The sequence below is a fragment of the Eutrema salsugineum genome, unplaced genomic scaffold, assembly GCF_000478725.1.
Source record: "Eutrema salsugineum unplaced genomic scaffold, Eutsalg1_0 scaffold_10, whole genome shotgun sequence".
In the NCBI taxonomy this organism is placed as follows: Eukaryota; Viridiplantae; Streptophyta; class Magnoliopsida; order Brassicales; family Brassicaceae; genus Eutrema; species Eutrema salsugineum.
Genome location: NW_006256908.1, coordinates 11,711,676 through 11,730,318, shown reverse-complemented (window position 1 = coordinate 11,730,318; position 18,643 = coordinate 11,711,676). Strand labels below are relative to the sequence as shown.

The 18,643-nt window shown below is 37.3% G+C and overlaps 6 protein-coding genes across 8 annotated transcripts; 4 read left to right on the top strand and 2 right to left on the bottom strand.

Annotated features, from left to right (window-relative positions):
- Positions 1-19: 19 nt before the first annotated feature.
- Positions 20-4,084, bottom strand: LOC18026491 (sec1 family domain-containing protein MIP3). The gene is made up of 7 exons (XM_006411477.2): positions 3,846-4,084; positions 3,505-3,648; positions 2,999-3,148; positions 2,258-2,701; positions 569-2,104; positions 407-475; positions 20-303 (listed from the first exon to the last, which is right to left on the bottom strand). Exons 1-7 carry the CDS (start codon positions 3,891-3,893, stop codon positions 175-177), a joined length of 2,520 nt encoding a protein of 839 aa, XP_006411540.1. The 5' UTR covers positions 3,894-4,084; the 3' UTR covers positions 20-174.
- Positions 4,085-4,608: 524 nt separating this feature from the next.
- Positions 4,609-6,643, top strand: LOC18026489 (phospholipase A1-IIdelta). The gene is made up of 3 exons (XM_006411476.1): positions 4,609-5,193; positions 5,580-5,954; positions 6,413-6,643. Exons 1-3 carry the CDS (start codon positions 4,609-4,611, stop codon positions 6,641-6,643), a joined length of 1,191 nt encoding a protein of 396 aa, XP_006411539.1.
- A 504-nt stretch (positions 6,644-7,147) lies between these two features.
- Positions 7,148-8,643, top strand: LOC18026490 (phospholipase A1-IIdelta). Its single transcript, XM_006411474.2, has 2 exons — positions 7,148-8,216; positions 8,304-8,643. The coding sequence occupies exons 1-2, from the start codon at positions 7,188-7,190 to the stop codon at positions 8,523-8,525; spliced, it is 1,251 nt and encodes a 416-aa protein (XP_006411537.1). The 5' UTR covers positions 7,148-7,187; the 3' UTR covers positions 8,526-8,643.
- LOC18026466 (multiprotein-bridging factor 1a) lies at positions 8,585-10,171 on the bottom strand. The gene is made up of 4 exons (XM_006411475.2): positions 9,817-10,171; positions 9,346-9,429; positions 9,014-9,096; positions 8,585-8,917 (listed from the first exon to the last, which is right to left on the bottom strand). Exons 1-4 carry the CDS (start codon positions 9,956-9,958, stop codon positions 8,798-8,800), a joined length of 429 nt encoding a protein of 142 aa, XP_006411538.1. The 5' UTR covers positions 9,959-10,171; the 3' UTR covers positions 8,585-8,797.
- A 413-nt stretch (positions 10,172-10,584) lies between these two features.
- Positions 10,585-13,383, top strand: LOC18026465 (plant cysteine oxidase 4). Of its 3 annotated transcripts, XM_006411473.2 has the most exons (7): positions 10,585-10,694; positions 11,181-11,470; positions 11,775-11,920; positions 12,465-12,624; positions 12,706-12,912; positions 13,002-13,133; positions 13,229-13,383. In XM_006411473.2, exons 2-6 carry the CDS (start codon positions 11,368-11,370, stop codon positions 13,121-13,123), a joined length of 738 nt encoding a protein of 245 aa, XP_006411536.1. In that variant the 5' UTR covers positions 10,585-10,694; positions 11,181-11,367; the 3' UTR covers positions 13,124-13,133; positions 13,229-13,383. The 3 variants fall into 3 exon arrangements, with proteins under 3 accessions (XP_006411536.1, XP_006411534.1, XP_006411535.1); XM_006411471.2 differs by having other exon boundaries at positions 12,709-12,912; positions 13,002-13,294; XM_006411472.2 differs by having other exon boundaries at positions 13,002-13,294.
- A 3,599-nt stretch (positions 13,384-16,982) lies between these two features.
- Positions 16,983-18,440, top strand: LOC18026464. The gene is made up of 6 exons (XM_006411470.2): positions 16,983-17,343; positions 17,428-17,504; positions 17,606-17,645; positions 17,748-17,844; positions 17,932-18,079; positions 18,175-18,440. Exons 1-6 carry the CDS (start codon positions 17,109-17,111, stop codon positions 18,373-18,375), a joined length of 798 nt encoding a protein of 265 aa, XP_006411533.1. The 5' UTR covers positions 16,983-17,108; the 3' UTR covers positions 18,376-18,440.
- Positions 18,441-18,643: the final 203 nt, after the last annotated feature.

The following is an 18,643-nucleotide window of genomic DNA, read 5'->3' as shown; positions in this document are numbered from 1 at the left end:
GATATAAATATTTTGGGTTTAAGAGGATTTCGGATTTCCCAACCCAATTATCTTGTTTTCTCTCGAAAATGGAAGTATAGTTTTGTAAATTAACATTTGATCATATTCATGAGTTTTTCTAATACATAGCTAACGACAGAGACAATGATTGAGAGTGAAGTTCTTTGAAAGAGATCAAAAATGGCTGAACTGTCCCAGCAATAACTCGAACATGTCGTCAGGATTTAGAAGAGTCGTTCCTCCAATAACCAGACCAATGTCCGGTCTACCGCTCTCCGACACAGCCTCTTGAGCTTCCAAAACCTTGACAATGGAGGAAAATAGAGACAGTTGTTACAAAGATAGGCCTAAAACTGGTTAATGCAACAGAGATTAGGTGAATTTTGTACGTGGTGAAGAAACTTACCTCTCGACCATTGATTCCTCCAATGACAAAGACAAGAATGACACTCTGGTCTGCGAGGCTCGGTTTTGCCTGCAATAGTGTTTGCAAAACTTCAAATCTGTATCTCGTGAGGGATGAGGCAAAAAGGAAGTATTAGGAAGAGAGAATGAGCTAACTACTCACCTGACCAAGACCAAACCTGCCAAATCCGCTTTTGAAAATCCTTCCTACAGTTGAGGAGTGGTATTCTAAACCGGGTATCTCGTCTTTGCTCAACACCTTTGTTATAAGCCTGTAGAGTAGCCCTTTGTTTCCAGAAGGATCGCCTGGAAAGCTGCTCTCTGAAGCCAATGAGCCTTCTCTTAGTGGTAGATTCCTCGTTCTTAGACTCGATAACTTGTGGAGAAACCTAAATAAGCTGTCTACTCTATCACGCAAATCCAGTTTCAGCTGCATATCGTCATAGGACTCGTCTGCTTTACTATTGCTGTTGTCTTCTTCTTCTTCCTCCTCACCCCATTTTCCCCATGGATCATCATCAAGAGCATCAATGTCTAATTGATCATCAGAGGGAATTTCTTTGGTGTCCTCGGACTTCAGGCGCTTCAATCTGCCTTCAAGCTCTTCTGTCAACCCATTAAGAAACTTGAGATTTCCTGCCGATGGATTCTCGAGAACAGCATCGACAATGGCTTCTTTTAGAAAATGCTCTTCTTGCCAAGAGAAAGGCCCGCCTGAGCCAGATGTAGGAAAATTCTCTCCAGCAAGGATGTAACCAACTATTGTAAGAAGCAGGGCATCTCGGAAAGATAGAAGCCCCCGTGATGAGGAAACTGGTTTCTCATTTTTCTTCGCTTCAAGTTCTGCTAAAGCGCTTTTGTTGATCAGGTCACTAATTTGAGCAGCCAAACCCTGACTCGTATCACCAGCACTTACATTTAACATCATCTCCGCACTGCTAAAAGCATCCCATTTGGCACTTTGGGATTCATCAAGTGCAGCGGCTGTAGCTGCCGCTAACTGAATAATGCCTTTGTTTTTCAAGAAACACGGCTGGCTTTGGGACAATGCCCTGATCATGGCTTGTAGCTCTGTTTTTGTGGCATAACCAGGACGAGCCCTCACATTAACAGAGATATTTTCACGACGCAGAGCCTCTTGAAGCCATTTCTTCACCAGTACACTTCCATCCTTCGTTCTCCTATCAATCATGGCCTCTAAGTAAGGCGTTCCTCTATAACATTCAGTGGCGACAAGAGATCCATTTAGTAGTTCAGTCCAGTTGGTGGAAAATATCTTGTCACATTCATTAAGCAAACCTACACTTTGTGGATCAGAAGTGAATGAATCCCACCCCCGTAAAAAGGCTTCAATTCCTTCCCGAAGACCAGAATCATTAATCTTGCTTGGTTCTTCATTCAACAGTTCCCCAAGCGGCACTTGAACATCAAGGGAAGGACGATCAATGCTTGGAAGTCCTTGTTTAAGCTGTGCTTGAGAAGAAAATCTTTTTGCACGAGGCAAAGATGAAAAGATACGATCGAAAAGTGAATCCCCGTGACAGCACGGAGTGATAAGATCCAGTGTACGGTCAACAAGTAGCAAGCCGGCAGATCGCTTGCGACGCCCTACATCATAAAGACTTGACATGTCTGTCAGAATCTTTCCGACATTCTTTGATAGATCACCAAGTGAAAATATTTCCAACTTCAACTCCATCTACAATTTTTGTAAAGCAATGATATGGTCACAATCTTCAGAACAGATGAAATTAAAATTTTGACAACACAGACATCTTGTAGTGTTGTAGCTCACATGCTTCATGTACATCATGAAATAAGTTCAAAAGCGATTTATGCACTGCTAATTTACCTTTAGCGCCAGCTGGTATAGAAAATGTGCGGTAAGAGTTGCACCAGGAGGAACATCATCAGTATCAGACATAGATCCAGTACTTATGGGAGGCAGCCCAAAACTAAGAGAATCCTCATGTTGACGGGACAAGGACGCTTCAGCGACTGATCCTTGGGAAGGTAAGACAAAGGCTCTAGGAGTAAAAGGACAGATAATCATGGGGAAGTGGTGCACCAAGACTACCAAACCTTCTGCATGACCTGATGAAGTATCTACATTTTCACTTATAATAGGCTCCATAGTAAGGGATTCAAGTGCAGAAGAGAACTTAGAAACCCCTTTGTTTTTAGATATTTTGTTGCTTTTCTTGGTATGTTCATTGTAATCCTGAACAAGTAAGATTTCGTACTCTCGATATGCGTCTGGACCTAGTGGTGAATCAGGACAGGCTGAGTGAGATCCCTGTTCGTTAAACAGTTCAAATTAGTATAATTAGATAAGAAAAATTCACAGACTCAAAAAACAGAAAACCTGTTCTGAAGAGTCTTATGTATGGAAATTTCTCATATAGAAAAGGCAATGAGATTCAGAACTGCTTAATCAAATAAGGGTATACATTAATGTCATTTTGAATATGATTATAACAATCGCTAGTGTTGATAAGTCAGATACAACAAGTTGTGCTGATAAGCCACATAGCTAATGATTGTTCTTGAAAATATAATGAATGAGAGCAAGTATAGAGTTTACGATGAGCACCTCTGAGATAGAGGTGAATACTGTGCAGCTTTGAACACCTTCATGGGTGCTTAGACAACGTAGCATATATCTATGAGCATCATTGAGAAGCCGAGATGTCATAATCACAATTCTCTTTGCACAGTCAAATTTTGAATTCCAATCAGCCGCCTAGAGCAAAAAAAAACACATCAAAAGTCAAATCCTATGCCATAGATCAGAAGATATCTCATTTTCTTATACCAAGAGTATGGAATTTATGCAATCAAACAAAACAATTACAAGTAAAAAGATAAAGAAAAAATTCGGAGAGACCATCTAAGTGGTTCCTAAGCTATTCCAAAATCGCATACATTAGTATCAGTAAAATCAAACATCCCATTAAGATTTTATTATAATCAAAAGAATGCGACATTGATAACAATCTTCCCATTCTATGTCTAGATCCTCAATAACCAACACTAAACGTTGACACCCTCTTCCTTAACCAATATTGTGAAACCAAAACTACACCGTAACGAGCTTACTGCATCAAGGGAAGTCATATTTTCAAGGCTGCACACTGCACGAGCACCAAGTTCCAAGAACAGAGGAAACGCTCCAGCAAATTGAAAACTTTCTGTGCAGCCAGCATCGATATACACAATGGCATCTTTAACATCCTCTTCTATCTGCAAAAAAAAAAAAAAAAAAGTTGAGAACTTTGAGATTTCCATTTCCTCTCATCAAAGACATAGCCCAGCAAACACAAATGAGCAAAATAAGATTATGGAGAAATCCTAATGATTCGGGAAATGTCAAAATTTAGGTGCAGCAGATCAAAACGGAAAACGAAATAAGACAGAAAGATTGATAATTTCAGACTTACTTCTCGAATCGAATTGAGACAAGATATCGCGACATCGATCAGAGCCATAGCTCTCAGCTACGTTTGTCGCTAATTCCAATTACGAGAAATGGATACAGTCAGTCGGGATATAGATTGAAAATCGCCAGAAGATGAAAATACCATGAGATGTGTTGTCTGAATCAAACTAACGCCTGAATCCGTGGAGAAACTGATATAGAATGGGGCTTCGCCGGGAAATCTCACCGACGACGAGCATCGTCGCTTAGCTTGATATCGTTCGTATGATCGTACCACTTTGTTGGGCTTTTACCTCTTTGTGGGCTCAAAGGAGTTTTCCATTCAGAATGGGCCTCTCTACCTTTAGCTCATTTTTCTAAGTCAAGCTTCTACCTCTTTATTAGACATGAAGTATATAAACGATTCAAAAATATAACCTCTTAAACTGAGTCAATATTTTTATAATCGGAGTAGAGAAACCAAGTACCGATTGTCCTAATCATATTTCAAAATCAAAGGTATCGTGGATAACAACTAGGTTTAGATTTAATATTTGGTGTTTACTAGTTTAACAATGAACACTAGCATATTCGAAGGCATATATAAACAAGATCAATTAAAGTGTTTATCATCCAAATAAATAAAAATAGTGGCTCTCACGATTACATAGATAAATAAAATCTCAATGGGCTAATTAATACACACAATCCACAGAGAAATCAAATCATCATTAACCCTTTTGTACGTCAAAAAAAAGAAAGAAAAATAAATAAAATCATCAATCATGGTCGAGCCATCATGGGAAGAGCTTCTCGGCCAAGACAACTGGCAAAACCTATTGGAACCACTTGACCAGTCACTTCGTCGACTCATCCTTCGAGCCGGCGACTTCTGTCAAGCCACTTACGACACTTTCATTAACGACCAAAACTCCATATACTGTGGAGCCAGCCGTTACGGCAAACCATCCTTCTTCCACAAAGTAATGCTCGACGATGCGAGACACTACGAAGTCGTTTCTTTCCTTTACGCCACGGCTCGTGTCAGCGACCACGAAGCCTTCTTCCTAAGCTCCATGTCTCGAGAGTCTTGGGACCGTGAGACTAATTGGATCGGTTACATTGCGGTCACGTCTGATGAACGGACGGCTGAGATTGGAAGGAGAGAGATCTATGTTGTGTTTCGTGGGACGACGAGGAATTACGAGTGGGTTAACGTGATGGGAGCGAAGTTGACTCCGGTGAAGGAACTGTTGATGGACGGTGAGGATGGTCCTGAGGTTATGCTTGGCTGGTTCACTATTTATACCACGGCTAATCCAAACTCACCTTTCACCAAGTTGAGTGCACGCTCGCAGCTTCTCTCTAAGGTATTGAAATAACAAAAATGCGAATGAGTTTCCTTTAACTCGATATATAAACAAGTTGATCCCTAACTTGAATGATCTTATGAAAAAAATACAAAAAAAAAACCAATGAATATGTACGTAGCATCACAATTCTTACAAAAAATTGTCTAACAAAACACGAAACACGAATCATAGCCTTGTATTGTTCTTTTTAAATAAAATACCATTTAACAACAACAGCAACAAAAAATACTTGCGATTAGACTTTTTTTTTTCTATAAAAAACAAATATTTATAAGACGGAGAAAAACTTGTTTTAATTCTTCATTCAGTTAATTTTAGCAAAACTCGATTTTAAGTCGATTTGTTTGATTAAGAGTAAATTATGCTAACTTGTTTTACTATAGATAAAAGAGCTGCTAGAGCAATACAAGGACGAGAAGCCTAGCATAGTCCTCACAGGACACAGCCTAGGTGCAACTATTGCGACCCTGGCAGCATTTGACATGGCAGAAAATATAACAAGCAGCTATAGCGACGTGCGGCCAGTGACGGCTATTGTGTTTGGTTCACCAAGAGTGGGCAACAAAGAATTCTCCAACAGAATTAACCGACATAATAACGTGAGGATATTGCACGTGAAAAACGAAATAGATCTTATCACTCGTTATCCAGCTAAGATAATGGGGTACGTCAACATTGGGACCAAACTCAAAATCGACACGAGAGTTTCACCTTTTCTTAAGGAAACTCATCATCCTGGTGATTGGCATAACCTCCAGGCAAGTCATTCTATTTTGCTTTATTTAAATTTAAGACATGCCTGTGAGTGTGTAACCTAGTCTAACGACACGTACTCCTAATTCGTGAATGATAGAAATAATTAGGTTTAATCAGACGGCCTGCTAATTTTTTTTTTTTTAATGCATAACAATATTATGTAGAATAGTCCGTTTGCAAATAAATGAGAACCTTACCTTCCGTTTGAATTTACATTTTGCATAGTATTCAGTAAGAAAATTATATTATTTTGTATTTTAAAAGTAAGAAAAATGTGAAAATGTAAACGCAGTTCATACGAAAAAAAAAAAGAAAATGTAAACGCAGACACAGAAAAATTGACGTTTCTAACACAGTCGAGACTCGAGACTCTAATGTTATAAGTAGAACGACATTGGTTTAAATAGTTATGGACATTTTTTTGGTTATAATTAACAATTATTGTTTGGGGTGGATGTAGGCAATGTTACATGTAGTAGCGGGATGGAACGGTAAGAACGGGAAGTACGAGATGAAAGTGAATCGAAACATAGCATTGGTGAACAAATCGTGTGCACTATTGAAAGAGGAATGTTTGGTTCCCGAGTGTTGGTGGATCGAGAAGAACAAAGGCATGTTCAAGACAGAGGATGGTGATTGGGTCATGGCCACTCCAGACGACGAGGACATGCCCGTCGTCGAGTTTGACTAATTATTTTTGATTTTGCATGATTTTTCTTTTTTTTTTCCTTTGTATGGTTGTAACTTGTAAAATGACATGGAGCTTTGTGAATTGTGAGACTACTATTTACTAATAATATTCCCAACGCCTTTTAATTCATGGATGATATATAGAGGTGCATTAGAATATATATATATATATATTTTTTTTTTTTTTAATTCACCCGAAAAAGAAAACGGTTTCAAAAGTAACTCATACGAATTTGGTTGATTTTTCTTCTCTTCTGGTAATGATTGATGAACTGTATGTGGATGATTTTTGTTTTTATGTTTTTTCTCGTTATAAATGAATTGTGAATGATACTATTGTATACTCTATGGGGTATGTGCCAATAATATTCCCACAACTTTTACTTCATCAATATTCTAGATATGGATATTTATATGTGGGTCACCATTCACATGCATTATTGGCACCATCATAATCACCATTCATCACCACTTAAGTAAAAAGTCTTATCCTGTTTTATATCCCCAATAGTCACTTACTATCTCTACACAATCATTTCTCCCCAATGGCTACAACAGCAACACCATGGGAAGAACTCTTAGGCTCCAAGAATTGGGACACTCTTTTAGAGCCATTTGATCAGTCACTTCGCCAACTCATTCTCCGTTGCGGCGACTTTTGTCAAGCCACTTACGATGCTTTCGTCAACGACCAAAACTCCAAGTACTGTGGAGCCAGCCGCTACGGCAAATCATCCTTCTTCGACAAGGTCATGCTCGAATCCGCATCTGACTACGAGGTCACAAGCTTCCTCTACGCCACAGCTCGTGTTGCTCTCCCTCAAGGTTTGCTTCTCCACTCACAATCTCGAGATTCTTGGGACCGTGAGTCTAACTGGTTCGGTTACATTGCTGTCACGTCTGATGAACGAACTAAGGCTTTGGGACGCCGTGAGATCTATGTTGCTTTAAGAGGAACGAGTAGGAACTATGAGTGGATCAATGTTTTGGGGGCTAGACTTACTTCTGCTGATCCGTTGCTGCACGGACCGGAACAGAACGCTTCTGGTTCTGATTCTGGTGTTGTTGGAGCTGCTAGTACTTATAGTAGTGACAGTGAAGACGAAGAAGGGTGTAAAGTGATGCTCGGGTGGCTCACTATCTATACCTCTGAGAACCCGGAATCAGAGTTCACAAGGCTGAGTCTACGTTTACAGTTGTTAGCTAAGATGAAGGAGCTTCTGCTTAAGTATAAGGACGAGAAACCGAGCGTTGTGTTGACTGGACATAGCTTGGGAGCTACAGAGGCTGTTATTGCCGCCTATGACATAGCTGAGAACGGTTCCAATGATGATGTTCCAGTCACTGCGATTGTGTTTGGTTGCCCACAGGTAGGTAACAAGGAGTTCAAGGACGAAGTAACGCGTCATAAGAACTTGAAGATCCTCCATGTAAGGAACAAGATTGATCTCTTAACTCGATATCCAGGAGGACTCTTGGGGTATGTGGATATAGGAACCAACTTTGTAATCGATACAAAGAAGTCGCCTTACCTAAAGGATTCAAAGAGTCCAGGGGATTGGCACAATCTTCAGGTAAAAGACCTTTAAGAGAATCTTTCAGTTTCGATGAAGGCAACAGAGTAGAAACTTGCATTTTTTTGTTTTTTTGTGTATGTGCAGGCAATGCTCCATATCGTCGCAGGATGGAATGGGAAGAAAGGAGAGTTTAAACTGATGGTGAAGAGAAGTATCGCATTAGTGAACAAGTCATGTGAGTTCTTGAAAGATGAGTGTTTAGTTCCAGGATCTTGGTGGGTGGAGAAGAACAAAGGAATGATCAAGGACGAAAATGGTGAATGGGTCATTTCTCCGGTGGAAGAAGAACCTGTACCTGAATTCTAAATTGAATTTCTGTATGTTTCATATTAATCAACAATAAAAGCAGCTCTTGCTCCTGTGTGTGGTTATAAAACCAAGTTATTGATATTGATTTAAGTTTATATAAGATGAGTGATTTTATCAAGCAAACATTCAAACGGTTTTATCTTTCTTACATCAGGAAAGATTCTTCTTCGCAAAGTAACGACATTAGATCAAACCAGTGATTGTTGTTACTACATCATTAAAAAAAGTGAAACTGCGATTAAGTTTTATGTTTATCTTCAGGACTTCGCTCACTTCTTTCCACGAAGCTTAGCTCCAAGTGCTCTCTCCAGCTTAGAAAGGATCTGCTGGTTTGGGATTGCTTTACCAGACTCATACTCTTGGATCACCTGTGGCTTCTCATTGATGATCTACACAAAGAGAAGCAAACAAGTGTTTTCTTTGTCAGGAAACAGAGTTACATAAGACTGATAATAATAAGAGATATAGAGAGAAGGATAACATACTTGAGCAAGTTGGGACTGGGTTAGCTTCTTCTCTGTCCGGGCTTGCATAATGGCTTTCTTTAGCTCAGTAGGCACACGCTCATCTGGAATCACAATGGTAGACACAACGTTAAATGGAGCTTTAACATCCAATACGCATCAATGAATCAAAATAAAAAGCTACTCTCGCTAAAACCATCATAGAGACACGGAGCCAAAAGACAAAATCCGGGATTCCAATTCATCATCACCCAAACATCAATAGACAACAACCATTATTGCCTAGCTTGTGACACTTTGCATCAAGAAATGTAACACATTCAGTGTAAAACAAAAATATGAGATAGACTTACGAGTAAGGTTCTCAGTGTCATCATCAAGCCTTTTTGTGTTGAGAGATGTGCCGCTCGATGCCGCCTTGTTGGTTCCAGCATTGACTGAACAACAACACACATTGAAACAATAAAATTCAACAACATAAATCAAACCGATGTCAAACCAAAGCAGGAAAATTTTGTATCGAACAACAAACAAATCGGCGATATCAATACATCCATTTAACGCGAACAATCATTGCCCAGACGATAATTTTTTAATTAACGAACATTAACGCTAAATATTTCCCTTGCAAGAAATTGCAATTCAATAGCTGAGAATTTTTTTGCTGAAAGCTAAATCGAGAGCTAAATACTATCCGGAGCTCCAATATCCAAATCTAAATAATATTCCAGAGAGTCCTAAACCGGATTATATAACTACGACACCGAATCATTCAGGAGCTAGGGAAATAAGAAACTAAGGTTAGATCGAAAAGAAGAACAAACATTTTCTGACGGTCTCGATATCGGCGCCGGATCGGCGAGCGGCGTTGACAGTTTTCTCGTCGCGCTTAGCGGCTGAGTTGGGGGCTTTCTTTCGGATCACCACCGGCTCCCAATCCTGAGTCATCGGTCCAACTCCTGCCATGGTTTCGTCTCGAGCTTTTTTTTCTCCTTCAACCGCCTTTTTGACAAAATCTAGGGTTTACTCCTGATATTATTAGAGAAGATAAATAAAAAGAAAATGATTGAAACAAACTCGGATAATATAGACAGCAAAAGAAAGCCGTGCGTGAGCTTCACGCTATTTGTTTAGTGAAAAAGTTATTTATTATATTCTCCGATAAATTAGTTTGAAAATTACATAACAGAACCAAAAAATAAAAAGTTACATTTTTTTTTTGTTGTAAATAAAAAGTTACATAAACCTCTTTTCATTTAACTTTTTATCTAAAGAATCCAAACAAAAAGCAAAGCAAAGCACTATCAGAATTTCAATTGAACTCTGTTTAATTTTTATTTTGTCACCGATTTTGAACATTGTAGTGAGCTATTTATTATAACTTCTACGCTATTTGGATTAAAAAAAAAATGTATATTAATGCATATTTTCTATACCCTTTGGTTCTCCTGCATATAAAAATTATGACCAATAATTGTTTGCTCTTCGGTTTTGAAAGGTTAATTTCGTAAATTTACGTATATATGGATCCCACTTGAGAAGAAATATCTGGGAATATGGCAACAAAATGGATCCTCTTTGATTTTTTTTTTACTCTTAACTAAACATAAGGCTAAAATTATTATTTACTCAAGCTTCTTCGTCTTCAACTTCTCCCGATTGATTCTATTCCTTCCGGATCTTACGCGACGGCTCAGTTCAGGTTCTCTTCATAGATTTCTCCCGTTTTGCTGTATACTGTATAATTTTGTCTGATTTTTTTTGTCCTTTGTAGCTTCCGTTTTTGTGTGGTTATCTGAGAAAACCAATCTCCGATTTGATGTCTTCAATGTATTAAATCAGATTACATGTCTTCCTGTTTGTGGTTCTAAACGTAATGGATGATAAATGCTTGCTAATTATATTGTTCAATTCGATTATATGGTGAGCTTTCTGATGTTTTGAATTCTATCTGTCGGGCTTGTTTGCTGTATTTGCGATTAGGCTACTCAATTCAGTTTCGATGACACAAACAATGTGATTCTGTGATTTAACCTTTTATGTTTCCTATGAGTAATGCATAAAACCATTTTTTTAATATACTTTTGATATAATCCTCATATGCATCAAGCAAGAACGTGTTGAAATTTTTTACATTCCTGTAAGCTGGTATTCATTTTGAGACTTTGGCCTTTTTCCCTTGTTTCAGGCAAAAATGGCTGTATGTTGTAGAAGAAGGAAATGATATCTGCAATGACGTTTTAGTACCGTCACTTGTGTTTAGAAAGCCAGGAGAAGCTCTTTTCCTCTGTTATCATTCACAGGTCTGGAACCCCTTTTTTCGGAAAAGGGGACATATCTGGTGAGCCTGAGAATTTTGGAATTGGATTCAGATAATGCCTTACTTTGCTCAGAGGCTTTACAACACTTGCAAGGCGTCATTCTCTTCAGACGGGCCAATATCAGACGAGGCTCTGGAGAAAGTTCGCAGTGTGTTGGGTATGATTACGTGTTTATTCTTTGTCTAGCGCTTTTTTATCTTCTTGTTTCAGTTTTCTCGCATTTGGATCATTGTTACCGTATTTTCTTAGGTTCTTGTTAGTGTTCTGCTTGTGACAATGAGTTATTTTGGCCCACAGCATATGAAACGGTTTATCTGATCATTCTGCAATTACCTAATATGATTGTATTAGTTAAGGTGTTGGTGGCAGTAATCTTATATCTCACTCTACGATTTGTTGTCTTAAATTGCAGTGGTCACCTGTTGCACTTAGAGCCTTAATTTTTGTAATTTATGTTTCAGAGAAAATCAAGCCATCTGATGTTGGAATTGAGCAGGAAGCTCAATTGGCACGGACCAGGTCTGGTCCTCTGAGTGAACGCAATGGAAACCATCAGTCACCCCCAGCAATAAAGTATCTTCATTTGCATGAGTGTGACAGTTTTTCGGTAAGCATAATAATTTGACAAAACTATGGGTGATTAGTCTTAAATCTTGTTATTAACTTACGGATAATCAAAAGTGGGGTTTTGAAACTCTTAAGAAACTGTGCATCTTTTTGTGATCCAGTTTAAGTTGTCTTAAAAAATCATTGTATAAGAGTCCCATTTAGATAGGATTGCTTCTGCTTGGATTAATATCCAGAGACCGAACACTCTGTAGTGGTAAAAGGTTAAACCGCCTCGATAGCCAATCCTGGGATGATGATTTAGTTGATGTTTAATATTCTCTTTTTCCGCATATCAAAATTAGGGGAATATAGGGGGGCATCCAAACATGATCCTTGAGAGAATCTCAGGAACCGACCATTGAAGCCATGAGCCTGAAGTCTGCAAAAAAAGAAAATAAAAAAGCCTATGACAAATGATCTAGAAAGTATGAGTAACCACAGTTCGAGTCATATTCAGAGTCGTCTCTAGCTGGGGTTTTGTCATCATTACACTGCCACTATCATTATCTCTCACTTGATTCATTTTACTTCTGTCAAAACAGATAGGAATTTTCTGTATGCCACCTTCCTCTGTGATACCACTTCATAATCATCCGGGCATGACTGTGCTAAGCAAGCTCATTTATGGTTCCATGCATGTGAAGTCATATGATTGGCTAGATCTTGACCAGACCGAGCCAGAGCCAGAGGATCCATCACAAGGTATAACCGTCGTCATTGTCTAGCTCTCAAATTGTAAAACGATCACTTCTGGTCTAATTGTAAAACTCTTAATTCATTTAGCAGCAAGACCCGCTAAAGTGGTGAAGGATACGGAGATGACGGCTCCAAGCGCAGTAACCACGTTATATCCGAGAAGCGGTGGCAACATTCATTGTTTCAAAGCCATAACCCATTGTGCTATTATTGATATCTTATCTCCACCTTACTCTTCAGATCATGATCGGCATTGCACTTACTTCCGGAAATCCAGAAGAGAAGACTTACCTGGTAACACAAATCACAAACTAAGCTCCCTGAAAGCACACGATTCTCAGTTAGAAATGGCTTAATGATTTGTTTTTTTTTTAACGGAGCAGGTGAAATAGAAGTGGATGGGGAAGTGGTGGACTCAGACGTGACTTGGCTTGAGGAATTTCAACCGCCTGATGACTTTGTGATAAGGCGAGTTCCGTACAGAGGTCCTGTTATTAGAACTTGATCATTTCATGGTATCTCATATTCTTATCTCTTTTATACTCACATAATAATTTGGGTGGGGTTCGGATTATTAATTATGATTTATCATCGTTATCATCGTTATTAGATAATAGCGAACGGGATTGTACATACTGATTGGTGATAAGAAGGTGTCTCCGTTTCTCATAATAAAGCTCACCGGGTGTAATTTGATTGTTTTCAAAAGTAAGGGAACAAAGCGCGTCTTTGGCTTTTTCTATGACACACAAAGCAACATAGACCCAAAATAGTGAATTTTATTTTTATGATGACTCACACTTACGATTACATTCCGTCGTCGTTTTAAAGCACTCCATAATTAATATGATATAAATGAAGAGTTAGATCATACAAAAAGTATAATCTAAAATTTGCTGCCTTGGCAAAAAAGAAATAAAAGACAAGGGGAGCAATTTCAAACTTGGGAATCTAAATCATGCGATCATCTCAGCGAAGCCATAAAGCCATTATGTTTTCCAAAATGTATTCTAAGTCTTCTTGCGTTAATTGTGTTTCTTTGCCTTTTTCTCTCTCATTCCATAGAAATTCTATTCCTTTGCCTTTTTCTGTTAACAGATAACTCCCCCTGTCATTCTCACGTAGAAAACAAGAAATATTGATTCTTATGATTATGATGAAGAGTATGGTGTTCAACCACCACCATAAGGAAAAGACAATAACAATAAAGAATTTTAGAGTAATCATGGTTGTAATAAATGAATTATTGCTTAAAGTTTATAAGTCTATTATTTCTCTATATATCTATTATAGACAGAAATCGTGGAAAATGTTGTTCGCATTAGCTAATGCATATTAGTTAGGGGAGTTTTGTTGTTGGTCTAAAAACTAAAATGTGGAATTGCTCATTGAAGTGTGAACAGCATCTACCCCAACCGCCTTGAACGCAACGCAGGTCCGGCCACTCACGGGATATCTTAGATAGTTACTCTTATACATCTTCACAATTAATTTAAGAAATTACATTATTTTCTATTATTTTTTCTTTATGATTTTTTTTCTTTATGATTATTATAAAACAATTTATAAATTTGAGAAAAGAAAATTGAAGCTAATTATGCCGGTCCTGGTAAAGATACGTAGGCATGTGATGAGGAAGAGTTTAAAGACGGTGCCTTATTTTGCGGCGATTCTTTAGGGCAACATGCAAAAATTTTAGCTTCTTGCATGTATATAAATAAATATATTAACTGGATCAACGTCCTTTTGTATTTTCGATTTTCTAGAGACCTTACTATATAATATTAGTACGTATAAACAGAAAATTTTCAGTTATAAACTCCAAACAACAAAACTTATGAGCTTTTAGTTATGAAGAAATACATAAATTAATCAATGACCAAAAAAACAAAGTTCATCAATGACCATATAGTAAAGCTTTTACCAATTTGTAAAAAAATTGTAAAATGTGATGTATATAATTTCGTGATTTTTTATTTACTTTTGTTTTGTTGAAACCTAACTTTCTAGTCATCTTATTTCTAACAACGGAATGGTCTAGAGTTTTCAGATAGTAAGTATTCGCAAAACTGAAGCTATATGTATAGTTGGACTGCTGATTACTTATTTCAGAAAGAATGATCATTTATTCTTGTCGAAAAAATTGTTTTTTTTATTAATTGATCAAGGGTATCTAATTAATAGATGCTGGAGCATGGTTTTGTTTTGTTTTTCCCTCTGAAATTAATAGAGGGACCGATTTTTTTCTGGAAAACCATCGACAAAAGATTCCCTTAACCAAATACACAACACAAGTGTCGATTAAAGAAATGCAAACATTATAAAGGCAATTTGAAACATACTATATATTCCATAAAAAGAGAGCATGGGAAATGGAGGAATTGTGAATGGATTGTCGGTACGTAAATAGGTTAGGACAAAAAACATAGCTTCCTCATCTTTCTTAGTGCCCACATGAGTCCCTTCTCTCACAATCAATGCTCTCTTCAGTCTTAATTAATTACTTCGAATATTTGTCCTCTCTTCTATCCTATTGCCTCTCTCAAAACCCTAAATTTGAAGATCGAGAGCGTTGAAATTTGATCCTATCGCGTTGAAATGTGATCCTATCGCGTTTTTACATACATATATATATATTCCAAAATGTTTGTATAGATATGTGTGTGCATAGAGTGTCGGAATCTTGCATCGGGACGGTTTATAATTAGGGTGGTGATAACTTCACATCAATTTTAGTTCAGTTTTGTAGAATGTCTTTGTACCTAGCTACACTAATTTGTTTTCTTGAATTATATTGCTACGGTATTGAGGTATTAGTTCAAACGGGTACATCTTAATAATTTAATATTTTATCAATTTTTTTTTTGTAACAAAATTTTTTTTTAATCAATGTTTATAGATTCAACTTCAAGTTCTTCACAAATGATCAAAAGACAAATGCTATTGCGTTGCTTTTGAACCATCAAAATGGCAATTGTTATACGGATGCTTTGGTTAATTTCATAAAAATGTCATTTTAACGCACCTCATGCATATTAAAAAAACTTAAAATTGTACTGATGTGTTTTTGTTTTATATAGCCATAGTTCACTGAATTATTCAACTACAAAACTAAAAGACTGGGTAAATAATAAATTTGAAAATTAGTTTGAAAAGACGAAAGTAGAGCAAGCCCTAAGCAGGTGTGTGACCCAATGCCCATTGAAATTTGAATGTAGTCATCAATAATAAAACCAAAAAAGATAAAGACAACTTCTAATTTTGTACAAACGTGAACCCAAGAATCTTTGGGAATCACATTCTTAAGGACCTTAACTATTTGACAAAACTCCCTTCACTTACTTTAGTTTATACGTTTTGTTCGTAAACTTTGGGATTGAAAACCGGTCATGTATTATATATTTAACATATATATACCTGTATATCATGAGAAATTGAGGGTAGACCACGACCTTAAACTTGATGTTTTAGAGAAATATTGGGTTATTTTTCCTCATCATGTTTAATGTGAATAGCAAAGACATTTGTTCGCAATACAGATAAATACTTCCAATAATCGGCTTAGATCGATGGTTGTCATATCCGATTTGGTTTTCTCGATCTAAGAGAATATATTGGTACATATAGGTTATTTAGATCTACCAAATTTATTGTATTTTATTTTTGAAAGTGGTTTTGAAAATATCGGTATAATATGACAAAATGGTAAAGCGTAGTCTCCGGCAAAGGTCAACTTAACTGGAGATTATCAAAGAGAAAAGAGTTTATAAAGACAAAAGTGGTTTGGTCGGATAGAAATGTTTAATCATTCACAAAACTACAATTCTAATGACACAAAATATTCGATTGCTAATTGTATATACATATAGACTTTATTATTTTGACCAAGATGCGTATATGTGACTGATAAACCAATTTAAACAGCCTAGCTATATATACTACCATATTATATATATAGATGGCATATTGCGTAAACAGAAGAAGGAACAACATTCAATATTCACCCCATTTTTTCTATTTTCCTTAAAGCAGGGAATTTATTTATATGTATTAGAAATAAAGGCGATAAGTTTATATGTCTTTGTCATTAAAAGAACAATCGGATATTTTTCTGGTCTGTTAACAAAAATGAAGCAAAAACTAATAACTAATATGATTTCACCAAACGGAAGATTCCAACACACTTTTCCACAAAAAACACATACACACACACGTAAACATGCATGACATAGATAAGAATATAAATGTCTATATATTATAGTTTATGACAAACAAGAGGACTATATAATAATGCGTGTGTAGTATATATGTGATCATATTTGTTATTAAAAGCTAAGTTCTACCTTCGAATCAAAATGATCATAGGGAGACTACACACACAACTTGAGATTTAACCTTTCTCATACGTTTTTTCTTTTGAGTAATAAAATATAATTAGCTACTGATTGAGAGAGCTAGAGCTAGAGAAACCATTCTCTCGCCGGAGAGACATGGCCGGGACATCTTCGCCGGAGAAATGCTCCACGTGGCTTGATCTAAACAGAGAAGAGGCGGTGGAGAAGAACAACGAAGAAGATCAGTCATCAGTTGAAGACGAAGACCAACATGTCACGAGTAGTAATAACGTAAGACAGTATGTTCGATCCAACATGCCTCGGCTTCGATGGACGCCTGATCTTCATCTTTCCTTCGTCCGTGCAGTCCAACGACTAGGCGGTCCTCATAGTATGATTCTTTCTCTCTCCAACTCTCTCTCCCTTTCTCTCTGAATTGTTGGTGATTGTAATTGTTGTATATATGATTTTACAGGAGCGACACCGAAATTGGTTCTTCAGATGATGAATCTGAAAGGATTGAGTATTTCACATGTCAAGAGTCACTTGCAGGTCAATTAATACACTAATCTTCTCTTGTATATGTCTTCTCTAAGATTACCTCAGTTTTGTTGGTCGTTTCTTTTCAATGTTTTGATGTTTCTGATTTCTAGATGTATCGGGGTAAGAAGCTCGAGGCATCGTCTTTCCATGGTATGTTCATTTTGATCAGCAGTCAATTTTGAGTTGATTGGGATCGATTTTCCCAATATTGATGATATGAAGATGGCTTTTTTCCAAATGACTTTTGAGCAGAGATTGGAGCTATGATGGGTGGACAAAGAAGGTGTTTGTTAGACATGAGTTATGGCGATTTAAGAAATGTCTATAACACTAAAACAGTTCCTCTAAGGTCACATAAATTCCATTTCCTAAAGGTTTCAGATTTGTAGCCATTTTTGCGATCAGGAAGTTAATTAAAAAAAGCCTTCTTCTGCAGGGTACACAACCAAGGCGCGGTCTTTACAAATCTTGGAGGTAACTTTGTTATACGACCTTCGAGCTGGTGTAACGGAAATGAATGGCATGGTTTCTGTGGAGGACTTGACAGAGACAGCACCAAGAGCAAGACTCTGCCTCTACTCGAGGTAGCTAATCTTCTCTCCAGTTTAAAAAGTTATTGATGAACAGTTTTGGTAAAAGCAATGGAAGGATATTGTAATCTTGGTGAAATCTTATGCAGATTAAGAGGACGACCCATGAGAAAAGAGTCCGAGAAGAACAGGGGAGAGAAGTATCATCATTAGCCAAACGATCAAAACTAATGTCCGGAGGTGGAACTCAGTTACCTGAATTTGGAAATTGCAGGCAGAAACCAACAGATGGTATCAACACGATGCTCTCGCTCTCTCTGTTCTCAACATCATCAGGAGACCGTAGCTGACGTAGTAGAGACATAAAGGTTGAACTTTTAAAGGGATTCAAGGATAGATCGACTTTTCCTTAGCCATTTCTTGGGATGAGTACTTAGCCAGGATCTGAGTCAGGCTTGATTCAGATCCTGTAAGTACTTTTCTTTCAAGTAAATTCTTGAGTTTGTCTTCTTAGAGAAAATCAGTATCAGTCGGATGTAACAAAAATTGTAGAATGCAAACAAAACACATATAATAATATGTTTCCTGCTCAAAACCACTAAACCAACAACATGAAAA

Coding starts and splice junctions, on each gene's coding strand:
- LOC18026491 (XM_006411477.2), bottom strand. CDS start 3,893: ATGGCTCTGATCGATGTCGCGATATCTTGTCTCAATTCGATTCGAGAA. Junction 3,649..3,845: donor GTCTCAATTCGATTCGAGAA/GTAAGTCTGAAA, acceptor TTTTTTTTGCAG/ATAGAAGAGGATGTTAAAGA. Junction 2,702..2,998: donor TATTCACCTCTATCTCAGAG/GTGCTCATCGTA, acceptor TTTAACGAACAG/GGATCTCACTCAGCCTGTCC.
- LOC18026489 (XM_006411476.1), top strand. CDS start 4,609: ATGGTCGAGCCATCATGGGAAGAGCTTCTCGGCCAAGACAACTGGCAA. Junction 5,194..5,579: donor GCTCGCAGCTTCTCTCTAAG/GTATTGAAATAA, acceptor GTTTTACTATAG/ATAAAAGAGCTGCTAGAGCA. Junction 5,955..6,412: donor GTGATTGGCATAACCTCCAG/GCAAGTCATTCT, acceptor GGGTGGATGTAG/GCAATGTTACATGTAGTAGC.
- LOC18026490 (XM_006411474.2), top strand. CDS start 7,188: ATGGCTACAACAGCAACACCATGGGAAGAACTCTTAGGCTCCAAGAAT. Junction 8,217..8,303: donor GGGATTGGCACAATCTTCAG/GTAAAAGACCTT, acceptor GTGTATGTGCAG/GCAATGCTCCATATCGTCGC.
- LOC18026466 (XM_006411475.2), bottom strand. CDS start 9,958: ATGGCAGGAGTTGGACCGATGACTCAGGATTGGGAGCCGGTGGTGATC. Junction 9,430..9,816: donor TATCGAGACCGTCAGAAAAT/GTTTGTTCTTCT, acceptor GTTGTTGTTCAG/TCAATGCTGGAACCAACAAG. Junction 9,097..9,345: donor TGACACTGAGAACCTTACTC/GTAAGTCTATCT, acceptor TTGTGATTCCAG/ATGAGCGTGTGCCTACTGAG.
- LOC18026465 (XM_006411473.2), top strand. CDS start 11,368: ATGCCTTACTTTGCTCAGAGGCTTTACAACACTTGCAAGGCGTCATTC. Junction 11,471..11,774: donor GAAAGTTCGCAGTGTGTTGG/GTATGATTACGT, acceptor TTTATGTTTCAG/AGAAAATCAAGCCATCTGAT. Junction 12,625..12,705: donor GCCAGAGGATCCATCACAAG/GTATAACCGTCG, acceptor TAATTCATTTAG/CAGCAAGACCCGCTAAAGTG.
- LOC18026464 (XM_006411470.2), top strand. CDS start 17,109: ATGGCCGGGACATCTTCGCCGGAGAAATGCTCCACGTGGCTTGATCTA. Junction 17,646..17,747: donor CGAGGCATCGTCTTTCCATG/GTATGTTCATTT, acceptor ACTTTTGAGCAG/AGATTGGAGCTATGATGGGT. Junction 18,080..18,174: donor AGACTCTGCCTCTACTCGAG/GTAGCTAATCTT, acceptor AATCTTATGCAG/ATTAAGAGGACGACCCATGA.